Raw genomic sequence first — 16,723 nt, forward strand, 5'->3', positions numbered from 1 at the left:
TGACTTACAGCAGCAGATCTCAGACAGCCACCCAGCATCGCTCCTTCCCAGGCCCAGGCTGGCAGCTGCCGAGGCCCCCTCCCCGTGCTGCTTCTCCCTGAGGTGGGTGGTGGGTGGGTCCGAGGCGGGGTCTGGGGCAAGGGCTGCAGAGGGGGCTGCTGGGCGGGTCTGTGGGGCTTGGGGACAGTCCTCTCCCTAGCCCTTCACTAGGATGCCACCCACCCTCTCTGGCGGGGCCTTTGCCTACTGCACATTTCTGTACAAAATTGCTGGAATTGCCAAAAAAAAAGCCCAGTTTCAAACGTCAAAATGAACAGTAGGAAATCCACGAAGAAGGAGAAGCCTTTTTAAGGAAAGACGAAGGACTCAGATATGGAAGGCAATCATGCCTTGGGAAGTAGAACAGTATCGAAGCCAAGACGAAACTGTAGCCTCAGATGGAAAAGGGTCCCGCTGTGCAGGTGACACAGGTGAGCGTGACCTCCCACCCTTGGTCACAAGCCAGAGAAGCAGCTGCCCGGCCCTGCTGCCTGGGAAGGGCTCGTCTGCAGGGACAGGCCCCCTGCCGCCTGGAGACCACCCCCAGCGAGGCATGGGGCCCAAGCAGGGAGGCCCAAGCAGGAACAGAGCTTCCGGGCCCTGACACACTCACTTCTCTGGGGGACTTACAGGGAGCCGCCAGGAAGCGGTCCCGGGGCGCTGGAGCAGAACCTACCCCCTGCCACCTGCACCGGCGCAGGACCTCGGGCGGCTGCCAGACGTGGTTCTGGACCAGCAGAGCTGGACAGGGGCTCCTCGTCACCCAGCCACCTGGATGCTCTGCCACGGAGGCAGAGACAGAAACTGGAGACAGCTGTGGCCCAGAGGCAGCCGTGGTTGAGCCCTCATCTTCGAGATGCATCTGCACGCTGGCTCTGGGGGCAGGGCTGGGTGTCGGGCACACTGGGTGGTGGCAGCAACAGGCACCAGGAGTGGGGGCAGTGTGGAGTCTCCATGTCCTGACTGAGGGTCAGTGGGGTCCGCCCATCCCACTGGGAGGGCAGCTGCATGGGATGCCCCTTGGGCTGGGCCTGCAGGGGCTCACACATGCCTGGGGAGATGCATTTCCACACCAGCTGAACCTTGAGAGGCCTCCTCGTGCCTCCAGGTGGACGGCGCATTGCTATTGCAGCTGCTGTGAGCTGGCCCCTGGGCACTTGGCCCAGCCCGAGTTGGGAGGCAGGGGCTCTCCTGGGAGTGCTGAGAGGAGCTTGGGCCCAGGGGCCCCTCTGCTTCGGGTTCACGGGAAGTGGCAGGCGTTGCTTTGCTCCTGGGAGGCATGTGTGCATGGGCCAGCCACGGTGTCGACTCACAGAACCACGGGCCTCCCACCCAAGCCCTGAGAAAGGCAGGTCCACGCGCTGGGTCAGGCCCGGGCAGGCTGGCCACTCACTCACTGACCTGGCTGTCAGGGTGGGGGAAGCGGCCACTGCAGTGAAGACGTGGATCGTGGCCATCTTGCAGAGGTCTGCGGCGGAGCCTGTGGGAACAAGAGGTTCTGTTTCACGAACAATCTGAGGTCCAGGGCTCTGCAGCAGGGACTCGGCCAGCACGCTCAGCCGAGCCCCGGCTGTCTTAGTTTTCTATGCTGTGGGACGCAGGACCTCACGCCTCACAGGTTAAAACAACCCAGATCTACCATCTCATAGCTCCTGCCGAGCAAGAACCCAACCTGTGTGGCTGGGTCCTCTGCTTGGGGCCTCACAGCCTGAGATCAGTGTGTGACCCGACCAAGTCCTCATTTGGAAGCTCGACTAGGGAAGACCCACTCCCAAGCGACCCCAGGTCATTAGCAAAATTCATTTCCTTGCCACGCATGAGTGAGGTTCCTGTGCTGCTGCCTGCTAGCTGTGAGCCGCGCGCCCAGCTCCCGGAGGCTGCGCTGGGTCCTTGCCGTGGGCCCTCTGCCCAGCGTGCAGTTTGCTTCTTCACGGCCAGCTGAAGGGCGCCTACTGCGGTGAATCCCGACCCTGACCCCTACATGGTCTTTCAAGGGCCTGCCTGATTAGGCCAGGCCCACCGTGGATGCAAACCCCCTTTTGCCTTGTGGCTTGACCAACCGTGGGAATGATATCACATTCACAGGTTCTGCAGAATCTAGAATCCTGCCCGCTGCACCAGCTAACAGAGTGACCAGGCAGGGACATGCACTCAGCCTTCCAGCCACGTGGCCTCTTGACTTCATTGTGCTCAGCTTCCCAGTGGATCGAATGGGGTTATGATAGAGCCTCCTAGATTTGGTAAGGATAAATCACGTCAGGGCTGTGTTGGGCACTCTGCAAGGTGCTGGCCAGTGTAGGGGACATGCCCATTCCAGTGCCAGGCACACAGCAGGTGTCTCAGTAATGGAAAACAGACTGAAGTTCAGGTTTCATTGTGGTTTGAAATTGCTTTAGCTCTTCGTGTTTCCCAAGGTTCACGAAGTAAAGGTTGTCAGTCCATGGACTGCCTTGCTCTGCTGCAAGGCTAAGCCTTCAGTCTATGGACATCCTTTTCCTAAAAGTGTGGCAGAAATGCTGGACGTGGAAGTCTGGCCTCTGAGACTGCTGCGGTGAGGGGCTTCAGGCGGGATGGGGAGCTGCGCTGGGCTGGGATGTCAGGAAAAGTGCACGGAGCTGGAGAAACAAGGATGGGGAGGCGGGTGGCAAGAGGGGGCGTGTGGGGGGAAGGGGAGGCCTCAGGGAGGTGCGCGCCACACAGCTGGTCATGTTGGCTGATGGGTCAGAGGCAGAATTTTCCTGTGGGCACTGGCCACTGCTTCCCCTGGCACCTAGTTCAGCTCACACAGATTTCTGTTACGTGGATGGACTGGATGGATGGCAAGTCACTTGCTCAGAGACACACGTGTGCAGGGAGGCCGTATCCACGGTAGCTGGATGTCCTGGTTGGCTTCTCACACGAAGATATCTCGTGTGCAGGTCTTTCTGGAAGGGCCCTAACATAGCTTCAGCATCACCGAGCATGTGCCTCGCACACATCTAGGGAACAGACACGTGGCGTGGCCTGACAGCGGCCTCCTACGTGAAAACCCGCCATCTCAGGATGTGGAGGGCTGTCACTGTCCTCAGCTCCTGTCTGGCTGGTCACACTGGGAGACAGGACTCTGGAAGACTCTATACTGAGCCCAGACCGATCCTAGCAATTGTTCTGTCAGCTGCCACTGAGCCTCCTGCTGTCTGAGCAACGCATGGAGGCTCTCTGAACTCAGTGCTGCCGTGTCCCCCTCTCTGCAGGACTTGCGGGGACATGATCTCCACCCTGCCGCTCCTCCAAGCCACCCGCTCCCCGTGGGCTGGGGTCCCTGGCTGCTGTCCTGCCTCAGAAGCCCCCTCTGGGGGCAGGTGGTGGAATCCTGCCTTCAGGCCTCATGTCTGGGCCTTGGGGGCCTCGGTTCCCCCTTTGTGACCTATGGGGTCACCAACGGGATGATGCCTGACTCCAGGCTGCCTGGGGCCTCCCTGGGACAGCTGGTGGCCCACGGTATGTAGAGCCCGGGATTATCACTCTCCCTCTTCACCTCTACGCAGAACTATTTGAGGGCTGTGGCTAGAGATGGGAGTCTTCATAACCAAGGGCAGACAGGGTGCCGTCATGCTTTCCGGCCGCCTGCTGCTAAGGCTGCGGGATCCAGGAGGGCCTGCTGGGTCTGGAGGCCTTGCTGCAAGGTCTTACCCCTGCCAGGCATGAGGGGCATGGCAGAGAGCCCCAGGCCAAGAGTGCAGGGACTGAGCTCCAGGTCTCGCCCTAGTCCTGGCTAGAGAAACTCTGAAAGCCTCAGTTCCCTATTTGGAGGTCCAGGATAGTGTTGCCTGGGGGAAAGACCACCATGTCCTGAGCACCTGCTGAGCGCCAAGTGCTACTTCACTCGAGCCTCCTGTGTAACTACCAGTGAGTACAGAAGCAGGGACTAGCATCCGGATAATCTGGGGGGTGTCATTCAGCCCTGCAGCTGCTGAGAACCCACGGCAGGCGGCCTCAGGCGCTCTGCGTACCTTGCACAACGAAGTTCACGGCCTGCCGCTCTGCTTGCGCCCGGAGCTGCTGGTCTTGAGCGCGGACCCTCGGCAGCGGTCTCCTCCTGCCCATGATGGATGCCACATAGCCTGGGTCACGTGAAGGAGAAGAGGACACGAGGCAGAAATAAACAGGCTGTGCGGCGCCCTGGTGCTCACCTAGCCTCTGTGGGCATGGCCTCCCCCACATGGGGTCCAGGGGCCCCGGCAGGACCCCTCCTCACTGCAGTGCTGAGCGCAGCGGGGAGCTCTGCCCGCGGGCCTCCCGGTCTATCTCGGGGTGGGTGGGTTCTGCGGTGGGGAAGCAGGGCAGCTTCCTGGCGGCTCTGCTTTCTGACTTCTGGCTGCAGTCATAGCTGACAGAGGACAGGGAGGGCAGTTTACAAAGGCTGTTAAAGGCCACTCGTGGGGCTCCGGGACAGAAGTAATTCTGAACCACGTGGCAGCTGGGATAGGGAGAAAGGCATTAATCCCTAGTCTACTCAAGGAGGGAGGGGCCACATTCTCACACAAAGGCAGACCCAAGTTTTGTGGAGCCTGAAGCTTCATAATTTTTTTTTTTAATTTTATTATGTTATGTTAATCACCATGTAATACATCATTGTTTTTTGATGTAGTGATCCTCGATCCATTGTTTTCGTATAACACCCAGTGTTCCATGCAGTACGTGCCCTCCTTAATACCCATCACCGGACTAACCAATCCCCCCATCCCCCTCCCCTCTAAAACCCTGTTTGTTTCTCAGAGTCCATAGTCTCTCATGGTTCATCTCTCCCTCCAATTCCCCCCCCGCCGCATTTTTCCCTTCCTTCTCTTAATGTCCTCCATGTTATTCCTTATGTTCCACAAATAAGTGAAACCATATGATAATTGACTTTCTCTGCTTGACTTATTTCACTTAGCATAATCTCCTCCAGTCCCATCCATGTTGATGTAAAAGTTGGGTATTCATCTTTTCTGATGGCTGAGTAATATCCCATTGTATATATGGACCACATCTTCTTTATCCATTCATCTGTTGAAGGGCATCTCGGCTCTTTCCACAGTTTGGCTATTGTGGACATTGCTGCTATGAACATTGGGGTGCATATGGCCCTTCTTTTCACTACATCTGTGTCTTTGGGGTAAATACCCAGTAGTGCAATTGCTGGGTCATAGGGTAGCTCTATTTTTAAATTTTTGAGGAACCTCCACACTGTTTTCCAAAGTGGCTGTACCAACTTGCATTCCCACCAACGGTGTAAGAGGGTTCCCCTTTCTCCACAACCTCTCCAACATTTGTTGTTTCTTTCCCTGTCCATTTTTGCCATTCTAACTGGTGTAAGGTGGTATCTCAGTGTGGTTTTGATTTGGATTTCCCTGATGGCTAATGATGATGAACATTTTTTCATGTGTCTGTTAGCCATTTGTATGTCTTCTTCAGAGAAGTGTCTGTTCATATCTTCTGCCCACTTTTTGACTTGATTATTTGTTTTTTGGGTGTTGAGTTTGAGAAGTTCTTTATAGATTTTGGGTACCAGCCCTTTATCTGTAGTGTCATTTGCAAATATCTTCTCCCATTCTGTGGGTTGCCTCTTTGTTTTGTTGACTGTTTCCTTTGCTGTGCAGAAGCTTTTTATCTTGATGAAGTCCCAAAAGTTCATTTTTGCTTTTGTTTCACTAGCTTTTGGAGCTGTATCTTGAAAGAAGTTGCTGTGGCCGATGTCAAAGAGGTTACTGCCTATGTTCTCCTCTAGGATTTTGATGGATTCCTGTCTCACATTGAGGTCTTTCATCCACTTTGAGTTTATCTTTGTGAATGGTGTTAGAGAATGGTCGAGTTTCATTCTTCTGCATGTGGCTGTCCAATTTTCCCAGCACCATTTATTGAAGAGACTGTCTTTTTTCCATTGCATGTTTTTTCCTGCTTTGTCAAAGATTATTCGACCATAGAGTTGAGGGTCCATATCTGGGTTCTCTATTCTGTTCCATTGGTCTGTATGTCTGTTTTTGTGCCGGTACCATGCTGTCTTGGTGATCCCTGCTTTGTAATATAGCTTGAAATCGGGCAACGTGATGCCCCCAGCTTTGTTTTTCTTTTTCAACATGTCCTTGGCGATTCGGGGTCTTTTCTGATTCCATACAAATTTTAGGATTGTTTGTTCCAGCACTTTGAAAAATGTCATTGGAATTTTGATCGGGATGGCATTGAAGGTATAGATTGCTCTGGGTAGCATAGACATTTTAACAATGTTTATTCTTCCGATCCATGAGCATGGAATATTTTTCCATCTTTTTGTGTCTTCTTCAATTTCTTTCATGAGTGTTCTGTAGTTCCTAGAGTATAGATCCTTTACCTCTTTGGTTAGGTTTATTCCAAGGTATCTTATGGGTTTTGGTGCTATTGTAAATGGAATCGTTTCTTTCTCTTTCAACAGTTGCGTTGTTAGTGTATAAGAAAGCAACTGATTTCTGTGCATTGATTTTGTATCCTGCCACATTATGGAATTGCTGGATGAGTTCTAGTAATTTGGGGGTGGAGTCTTTTGGGTTTTCCACATAAAGTATCATGTCGTCTGCGAAAAGAGAGAGTTTGACTTCTTCTTTGCCAATTTGAATACCTTTTCTTTTTGTTGTCTGATTGCTGTTGCTAGGACTTCTAGTACTATGTTGAACAACAGTGGTGAGAGTGGGCACCCTTGACGTGTTCCTGATCTTAAGGGAAAGGCTCTCAGCTTTTCCCCATTGAGGATGATATTCACTGTGGGCTTTTCATAGATGGATTTTATGAGCTTGAGGAATGTTCCCTCTATCCCTATACTCTGGAGAGTTTTAATCAGGATGAATCTTCATAATTTTGCGGTCCTCTTTTTTTCTTTTTCTTTTTTTAAGTAGGCTCCACACTCTATGGGGCCCGACACGGGGCTCCATCTCAGGACCCTGAGATCACCACCTGAGATGCTCAACCGCCTGCCCCAAGGTCCTCCTGAAGAAAACGAACACAGGGGCACCTGGGTGGCTCAGTCGTTAAGTGTCTGCCTTCGGCTCAGGTCATGATCCCAGGGTCCTGGGATCGAGCCCTGCGTCAGGCTCCCCACTCGGCGGGAGGCCTCTTCTCCCTCTCCCTCTGCTGCTCCCCCTGCTTGTGTTCCCTCTCTCGCTGTGTCTCTCTCTGTCAAATAAATAAATAAAATCTTTAAAAAAGAAAAGAAAAGAAAACGAACATAAACATGCCGTGTTGGGTGAGTATATTCCTGACCAGTGAGGACTTGTGTTTTATTGGGTGTTGGTGAGATTAAATTCTCCACTCAGGATTTCACACATCTGAGGGTTGGAAGAATTTCCCACATACATCATAATTACAAAAATGACAATGTATGGAGCACCCGCTATTTGCCAGGTGGTAATATAAAGCCCCTCCTAATAGTGACGGGCGGTGAGGACACGGAGAGAGCCCTACTGCTCACGGCAGCCTGGTAGATCTGCCTCGTGTGCCTGCTTTGGCCCCAGCAGGGTCAGGCGTGCCTACGCAGAGAGCTCACGCCCACACCTGGGGGCCTGAGTCCCCCTCTAGTCAGCAGTCCATGTCGCCTCCTTGGTGTCTCTTGCCTGTGCTCTCCGTCCATCCCACCTCAGATGCTGGGCAGAGGCCCCGTCCCTTCAGACGGCTCCCCCAGGCAGTGGCTCTGACTTCCACCTCCCCTGCCAATCTATCTCCCACGCTCCTGGACTGATTTGTGCAAAGTGAACCCCAGCTTCTTCCCATGGCTTGTGGTGTGCCACGCAGGGTCTGGGCCCACTGGCCTCCTCTCTGGCCTCCGGGCTGCCCCATCCACCTGCCCACCCGAGCACCGCTCCAGGCTCTCCCGGCCTTTCCTATGGTGGCTCAGATGTCACCCCCAGGGAGGCCGGGGCACACGGTGCTCTCCAGGGGCCTCCCTCCTCCTCTCTCAGCACTGGCATCCTGCCGGCTCCTCGCACCCCTGCGGTGCCATCTTTCGGACACTGCATGTACTTGCTTACTCGTGGGTTGTTGTGGCTCTTGGACTGTGGCCGTGGGACAGCGAGGAGCTCGTATCACTGCCTGACCCTCAACCAATGTGTGTGGAAGATTTTAATGATCATTTGAGGATCTTTCTGCCCAGAAGTGTACTAGTGGGTTGAAGGGCACGCACACCCCACGTACGGCCCTTCAAGAGTTGAGTGCGAGGAAGGGAGGCAGAGGTGGGTAGCGGGGAGCGTGGTGGCTCCGGGCTGGAGCTGCCTGGGGGTGGGCCTGCTACCACCTGTTAGCTGTGTGAACTTGAGAAGCTACTTAACGTCTTGGTGACTCGTTTTCTCCATCTGTAAAATGGGCAAGGATACCACCCGCGTGGAGAACTGCGGTGAGGCTTCCACGAGTTACTCTACGGAAAGCCACTGACAGCGTGCGGGCACCTTCACTGCTTCTGTCTACAGCGATTCTGACTCCATATTCTATCACTCTTCTAACATTTATTTTTTTTTTTTTAAAGATTTTATTTATTTATTTGAGAGAGAGAGAATGAGAGACAGAGAGCATGAGAGGGAGGAGGGTGAGAGGGAGAAGCAGACTCCCCGCCGAGCAGGGAGCCCGATGCGGGACTCGATCCTGGGACTCCAGGATCATGACCTGAGCCGAAGGCAGTCGCTTAACCAACTGAGCCACCCAGGCGCCCTCACTCTTCTAACATTTCAAAGTGGATAGTCTTATTTTTCCCTTCGGTGAGGGTGCCGGTGGCCAAGGCGGAGGCTCACCTCCCAGGTCCAGGGAGCTCGCTGGGAACGGGAGCAGTTTGCTGGCTTTCTTGTGCTCCGCACCGAGGCTGCAGGGAGATGGGCGCTGAGTGCAGTCAGGGTCCACGGGGACCCCGCCTGGGGCTGCTGCCTGGGCGCACGGTCAGGCCAGGAGGCCCCTGGGGAGGGCCCGCCAGGGGCTCCAGAGAGGAAGGTGGCCAGTGGGGCCTGGCAGAGCTGGGACAGCCGGGAGCCCGAGGGAGCCCCAGGGAGCGCAGCACAGCTGTTAGGAAGGCTGAGCCACTGGTGCTGCTTCTCCTTCCCTACAGCGTGAGGGAGCGCCCCTCTGCCCCCTTCCCTGCTTCATGATTCCTGCTCCCGCTCATCTCTCTCCTTCCCCTACTTCATTTCACGTGCTGCTCTTTTCCAAACGTCTAGGGTTGATTACAACCCATTTATGTTCACAAATTTCTTTCTTTCTTTTTAAAAATATGCTGTTAAACTATTCCTGTACTTCTAAGTGAAGGATCGGCGTGGCTGTGCCCCGCAGTTTTCACGGGACAGTCTCTCACTCTCATTTATTTCTAAGATGTTTGTAATGTTCTTGGGATGCCTTCTGATTCTAAATCATTGAGGAGCGTGATCCGTGTCCAAACAGGTAGATGGACGGACCGCATTCCATTGTGGTCACATGACATGTTCTAGTTGATAGTCTTTGAAATTTGTGACCACACTGTGGTGAAATTTTGTAAATATACCACGTGCTTTTCGTAAAAACATACGTTCTCCACTTTTAGGTGCAGGGTTGTATCTCTAGCTGCCCATCTACCATTTTCTGACACAAGATTCCCTCAAGCAGACCCTGGCTCTGGACCCTTCTCACCCTGGAGCCTAGGGTCCCATTTTCCACTCACCCCATCCCCTCCCATCTGCCCACCACCCCCCACGGAGCAGGGCCAGGAGACCAGGGGCGGCTGCAGGTCATCAGGGAGGGGAAGGGGGGTCTGCAAAGGCTTTGGCTGTGTCTGGCTCACCTGTCTGGTGACACTGGGCAATGGTTGTTTGGACAAAGTCCTTGATTTTCTTGTACTTCTGCAAAAAACTCTCCAAAAACCGGGCAGCCTCCTGCACAGTAACTCCAAGGCAAGCAGCAAGCCGCTCCTTCCCTGTGTGGACAGAAACACTCAAGATCAGAGGCAAGCTCACACCTGCGGGGACCACGAGCCACGCTGCCCAGCAGCGGCCACCACACACAGAAGTGAGCCCACAGAAGGGCCCTTGGAAGACACTGTGAGTCCAGGGTCTATCTCTTCTGATCAGTCAGGATAGTGTTGGTTTTGGCTTTCCAGCTGAGTTCTCGGTGCCGCTCGGCCTAGACTGGTGCCCGTTAAACATTTACTCACTCAACAATACTGGCCGAGTGCCTGGCAGGCATGGAGGTAAAGCTGCAGTAAAGTCCCTCAGCCTGTCCAGAGAGAGAGCTAACTCCAGAACTAGGGGACACTGGAGAGGGGCACAGAGGAAAAGAGGAAGGGAACGTTCCACTGCCAAATCATGAGAAAATGTACTTAGAGCTGCCATCCTTGAAATTTTCATTTTGAGACCAACACTTCTGGTCCAGACCGATACTTGTTTCCTAGAGGATGCAGGTATTCTTGTGAGTTTTTTTACAGCAGGATCTCTGGTCAGGATAGCACCTGGAGTCCCATTGCAGCCTGTGGGGAGCAGATGCTGAGGCCGCACAGACCTGGGTCTGAGTCCAGCTCTGTCACCCATGGGCGGCTCCGTGTGGACTTGGGGAAGTTGTGTGACCTGCGATCAACCCTGTTTCTTCACCTATGACTCAAGAACATGAGTCCTTATTCCAGGGTTGTTAAGGGGACACCTCTGGAGGAAAGGGACTGATTGAGCTCAGATCCAATCTTCTCTTTAGCCAGGCCACCCCTAGCCCGAGTCAGCTGATGCTTTCAGGGGTCTGGACAGAAACTGTTCATATCTTGGGAGAATGAAGGGGCAGATGTTTTCTTCCACTGCTTGGCTATGGAGAGTGGGAAAGGCTGTGCTCCCCAAAGTCTCTCCCGGCAGAGAGAGCTCTTGGAGCCCTCTGTCCTTGCTCTCACCAAGCTTGCCAGACTATCCCACGTCATTTGGACAGAAACAAAAGAACTCCACTTTCTCTATTAGAGCTTATTGAAGACCATGTGATAGCTTCATGAATATAGTCCACTGAAACAATCCATCTCTAAGGCTTTCTTTCTAGGACATTCCAATCCCTACCCCTCTGCTACGTCACTCTAGTGGAAACCTCCATCGACTTTCAGAAAGGAATCAGATGACGGCTGGACACCCCTGACATGTCTGGCTTAGTGGAACCCGGAGTCTGCTCCGCTAAGTCCTTTCTCATGTCTAACTACTGTTAAGCTGAGTCAGTGAACTTTTTATTTCTGACATTGTAGTTTTCAGTTTTAGAATTTCCATTTGGTTCTTTTTATTTTCTGCGATTTCCTATTTTTTTCATTCATTACGAGCATGTTTTCCTTTACATCCTTCAGCATAGTTATAATAATGGCTTTAAAATCCTTTTCTGCTAATTTCAACATCTGGGTCATCTCAGGATTTGCTTCTATGATGGCCTTTTTTTTAGAGTATGGATCAAATTATCCTATTTCTTCATATGTTTAGTAATTTTGGATTAAATCCTGGATATTGTGAATGAAATGTTGTAGACACCCCAGATTCTATTATGTTTTTTTTTCAGGAGTATTGATTTTTTTTTTTTTTTAAGGAGGCAGTTAATGTGGCTAAAGTCAAACTTTGAAATTTGCCCCTGTGCAGTGGGAAGCAACTGAAATCTCAGTTCAGCCCTTTTAGCCTTAGCTGGGCTGTCTGAAGTCTGCCTACTTATGCATAGTCAGGGGTCAGCCAGAGGTTTGGGCAGAGTTCATACCCAGAATCTAGTGTTCTTTGGCTTCTTTGGCTCTCTTTTTTTTTGAGCTTTTCCCCTCACTTTCCAGATTCTCTGGTTGCTTCAAACTCTGTCCTCTGTTTCTTCAGGCAAGTGAGACTATGGATTTCTGTTGGACTGTTAACCACCCATCACACTGACCGAGGTCACCCTGAATCATTCCTCCCAAAGGTCACTTTTCAGTACCTTTCGGGAGTTGTTTATTATATTTTTTCCATAATTTATAGTTGATACCTGTGGAAGAGGAGTCTGCTGGGACCTGCTTGGCCATTGCTCAAGTCACACTCCTCCTTCTCAGTATGTGTGGCCCAGAAAGGATTCCTTTCCTGTACTGGGTAGAGATGTTGGGAGATCAGAAGGGCAGTGGTTGGCCGAGGTCCTGCACGTGAAGAAGCCTGTTTACCAGAGGAACAAAAAATGCCAGTGACTGCAAAGGAAGAAGATGGAGACTGGGAAAGAGATGGAGGGTCTGGACAGTTCTCTGATTCCTGCTCCCGCGCCCTTCCCGTGGGCCTGTCACACTCAAGCACCCAAGCAGGATGGCCGTTGACGCCATGAGGGCCTGTGTTCCATGCTTCACAGAGACTGGCCCCTTTCATACAACTGTCCTCCATGCTTTGGTTCACTTGATGCGGTTTCTGCTCTTTGAGATGTAATCGCAGACAGGCTTGTCCCCCTGAGAGCAAGCACCCCCCTGGTGGGAGCACAACCAGTCCTAATCTCTGAAATCCTAGATGAGCGCGGGATGTGACTCTTCCCACAGACAGCGAATTATGTCGTGTGCTTGTGAGCTGCATCTTTCGCTTTAGGAAGACCGTCTTCACTCCCTTTTCTCCAAGTGCTCTTTGGTCCCTCGCATTTTTGCTAATAGTTTCTCCCTCTTGTCTGTGGCTCTGGGACCTAGTGAGTGCCTGGCATGTTGTGGCTTCCAGGAGTGCTGGCTGGTCCGACCAGAGCAGCCCCGATAACTCTCCGCGTCCATCAGAACCGGCAGCCTGCCCCACCTCTCCCGGTTCTACCTGGCACCAACGACTCTGGGGCACTTGTCACTCAGCGCTGTCCTCCCGGGCCCGCTTATGCATTTCTGGTGACAAATGTCAGCCCCTAGGAACAACAGTGCCTGCTGATCGAATGTGATTGGACGTGGAGGCAAACTTAAATGCTGAACACCTTGAGGAGAATCAAGGGTTATATGGACTCCAGGAGCAGTGGGAGCTCAGAGCAAGACCCGAGGGCATCAGGAGGGGCCTCAGAGGGGCCATGAGCAGGACTGGGCTAGGGTGCATTGTTAGTTGGCAGGTGGCTGACGGAGGGGCAGTGAGCTGGTGGTCACCTTTGGGCGAGACCCCTGGGGAACGGCGGCTCTGTGGTCACCACCATTCTGGCAGGGATGGCCCTCCTGACAGAATCTGGGGGAGGGGTGGGGACCAGGCTGCCCCACCCGTGGGCTGCAGCGGGGCCGCAGAGATGTGAAGTCCCTCTCGAGCACCTTCTCTGCTCATGTCACAGTCCTGCTTCTCCTCAGCTGTCTCTCACTGTGGTCCTCACGCCGATCGCGCTGACCCAGGAGGTGCCCCCAGCACTCAGAGTAGCAGCTTCCAGACCCCCAGTGAAAACACATCATCGCAACCACGACAGCCAGCTGGTGGGAAGTGTCTGTGCTGCGCTCCCAGAGGGCCCCCGGCAGCCCAGGAGACCCGACGGGTTCGCCCGCGGGGAGGACAGCACAGCCGTGTGCCGACACCAGCAGAGGCACGGTAATCTGCCGTGGAGGGGGCCGGTGACAGCGGGAACAGCAGAAACGGAGGCTCGGTGTGGGAACCGTGTCACCATCAGGGCTAAAAGCAGCCAAATTACTCTCTTCACCAACATCACGGCTGATGACTCACTGCTTATTTACCGAGTGGAGCTCTTTTCCTCTCCGGCAAAAATAAAGTGCGTACTCCAGAAGGTGCCAAACCGACAGAAGTGAAGACTGACTTGGGTGCATTCTGCTGTCTACGTGGAGCTGCGCTGAGTGCCTCGCACACTCCCGCCTGTCGCTCGCTCGCAGCTCCAGCCAAGGTGGCGGCCCCACCACCGCACACAGATGCCCATCGCTTGGTGCTGTGTCCAGGTGCCGGAGCGGCGGCTGACGCCAAAGATGAGAGTCAGCTGGTGCCAGGCACCACTCCAACAAGCCAGCTCCTCACCGACTGGGAGGTGACTAGGGCACAGAGGTGGAGGGTCCTGCAGAAGGTCACCGATCCAGGAGGGACAGAGTTAGGACTCCAGCCCGGGCTGCCTGCCAGGAAGCGGGGGCAACATTCTGCCCGCAGATTCTGGAGCGAGGATGCGAGGCACCAAGATGTACTATAATTTGGTGGCAGGCTGCCCCTCCCCGACAGTGACCCAGGAAGGTTCGGGAGCACAGCAGAGGGAGGCCGAGCAGAGGAGCCAGACCAAGCCAGTCTGAGTCATCCCACTGTCACCCACTGAGTTCAATTCTTTCAAACAAAGTTTCTTAGCCTGTTTCCCAAAAACTGTACACAAAATGTTTTCACAAGTAGGGTCAAAAGACTATGCAGTTTGAGAATTTGTTTGGTAAGTATTTATTGTGCACCTGCTGTGTGCCCGGCCACGGGCAGAGCCAGCAGAGTTGCTTTGTGGGGCTCCTCGGGCTGGGAGAGTGGGCGGCGCTCCGGGGGAAGCAGGGTGCTTCCTGGAGGAAGAGCTCGAGCCGGGCACTGCACCAGGGACCCAAGCTTGGAAGGGAGAAGACTCTAAAGCAGCCTCCGGGGTCCTGCCCCCTGGTCTTCACGCCCTGGCGTGACCCTCCCCTGGGGGGTGGGCAGACCTGCCTCTAAGCAGCGGCACAGCGACCGTCACAGAGGTACTGACTTGGGATCGTGTAATGAGTGTGCAGCACCGTCCTGCTGGCTCTGAAGAGCATAGCCACCGTGCGGGGGCTCTGCCTACACTGGGGGCCCCACGTGGCAAGACCTGAGGGCTGCTGACGTGCTCCCTGCTGGAGCTGCCGGTGAGACCACAGCCCTGGAGACCCACGGATACCGATCATGAATATGTTACCCGGAAACGGGTTGCTGATACAGTGGTCAAGGATGGCCAAGAAGGGGACAGCAGAGCCAAGAGGAAGGCGTGAGGGTAAGCTCTGTGGACTGGGGGAGGGCCTGGGCTGGGAGCCGGGCTGGCCGGCGGGAGGCGCCTTCCAGACCCGTCCTACGCAAGTCGCTCACTCCCCGGCAGCACGGTCACATCACCGAAGTACAAGGTGGTTCTTACAGATAATCGACGACACGTCTGCCCGGATGTTCTTTAGTTCTTTTTTTTTTTTTTTTTTTTTTAAGATTTTTCATCCATTTGCGAGAGAGAGAATGAGAGACAGAGAGCATGAGAGGGAGGAGGATCAGAGGGAGAAGCAGACTCCCTGCTGAGCAGGGAGCCCGATGTGGGACTCGATCCCGGGACTCCAGGATCATGACCTGAGCCGAAGGCAGTCGCCCAACCAACTGAGCCACCCAGGTGCCCTGCCCGGATGTTCTTGAGCTGGAAGCCCCTCCCCTTTTGCTGCCTTTCCTTGAGTGAACGAATGGTCTCCGTGGCAAGGAGATGAATTCTCCTCAGTGTCTTTGCACAGGACTTGCTGCTCAAACAGGACTGATCCAAAGAAGACGGTCTGCACAGCCAGATGGGCCCTTCCTTCAGGAGGGGCTGGCCGGCCTACAGCCCCTTCTCACCCTCTCCCTTGCTGTCCTGAGGGGACGTGAGGTCCCACTGGTTCAGCATGACGTAGAGGGAGAAAAGAGTTTAAACAGAATTTAATAAGCCACGGGCAGGAAGTTGGAGGGAGAGGAAGGGAGGCCTGCTCGGCCTCAGGCCCTGGGTGGTGGGGTGGAGGTCAGGTTAGGATGGGGTCTCCACGAGCATCTCAAAGCCCAGAAGTGGCCCCCAGCACAGCCGTGTGATGTAGGGGTGGGGCTACACGGTCAGGCTTCAGCCCTGCAGCATCCCTCCTGGCTGGGCAACCATGGTCTATAGTCACTTCTGCGCCTCTGTCTTCTCAGCCGGCCGGACGCTAAGGGAGCTGGTGGTGGTCTGACTGGTTTCTGGTGCATCACAGATGTCATCAGGGTTTTGTAAATGACACTCACAAACTCACAGAAGTGAGCTCTGGGGGCCAAGAATGATGTCCCTAAGGCACAGCCACAGTTAAACACAGACACAGGACAAGAGCCAGCTCCATCCGGCCTACAGGTGACACCGAGACTGGCCTGCGGCCTACCTGCTCCGTAGACCACCGAGTACACCACCTTCTTGGTCTGCTCTCTGTCTGCATGCGTCACACGCTCTGGGGCAATGTCTTTCCTGTGTGGAAAGATGGCATGCGGTCAGGCCCATCAGCCGCCTGTCTGCAGAGGGGGCCGCGTGAGTCCAAGCCGCCTGCCACCCGTCATAGCTCTTTCTCTGCAGGCTCTTAACCATTTCAAACCTGTCCATGGGGAGGGGGAATGCAGCACCTGCACATCTGGCTCGGCACGGTTCTCCGCGCAGAGGCTGACGCTGAGGCCTAGCAGGTGCAAGCTGGCCACATTCCCAGGTGTCGCACACCAAAAACCAAAAGTGCTTCCACCAAAGGAGTACAAGCCAACTTGAGGAAAGCCTGCTCCTGGGGCCAGGGGGCCTGGGCCTAGGAGCCCAGTGGACGCCTCCGACGGCCGAGGAGGATGGATGAGCAGCCTCAGCCTTGCCTTGCAGAGATGGAGGGGCCGGTGGGCGAGCCCGTCCTGCGGGTGCAAGAACCGCCGCGGTCTGCAGAGGGTAAAGCTGACACGTCGGAGCAGGCCAGGGGCTGGTGGGCGCCTGGAGCCACTCCTCCCTGCCGGCCGCCCGCATGCAGCCGCGCAGCTCAGGTGTACAGGGATCTCTGACAGAGCAGGCGCTTCAGATTCAGGAGGAGGGAAATAGAAAGGGA

At 54.4% G+C, this 16,723-nt stretch overlaps 1 protein-coding gene across 1 annotated transcript in view; it reads right to left on the reverse strand.

Moving 5' to 3' along the window:
* The window catches only part of POLN (DNA polymerase nu), a 145,908-nt gene that overhangs the window by 5,367 nt on the left and 123,818 nt on the right, over window positions 1–16,723 (reverse strand). Inside the window, 4 exon segments of the mRNA XM_032395471.1 lie at window positions 1,441–1,519; window positions 4,032–4,142; window positions 9,821–9,952; window positions 16,034–16,116. Of these exon segments, the coding sequence (XP_032251362.1) occupies window positions 1,441–1,519; window positions 4,032–4,142; window positions 9,821–9,952; window positions 16,034–16,116 (405 nt within the window).

The sequence above is a fragment of the Phoca vitulina genome, unplaced genomic scaffold (assembly GCF_004348235.1).
Source record: "Phoca vitulina isolate PV1807 unplaced genomic scaffold, GSC_HSeal_1.0 scaffold85, whole genome shotgun sequence".
Taxonomy (NCBI): Eukaryota; Metazoa; Chordata; class Mammalia; order Carnivora; family Phocidae; genus Phoca; species Phoca vitulina.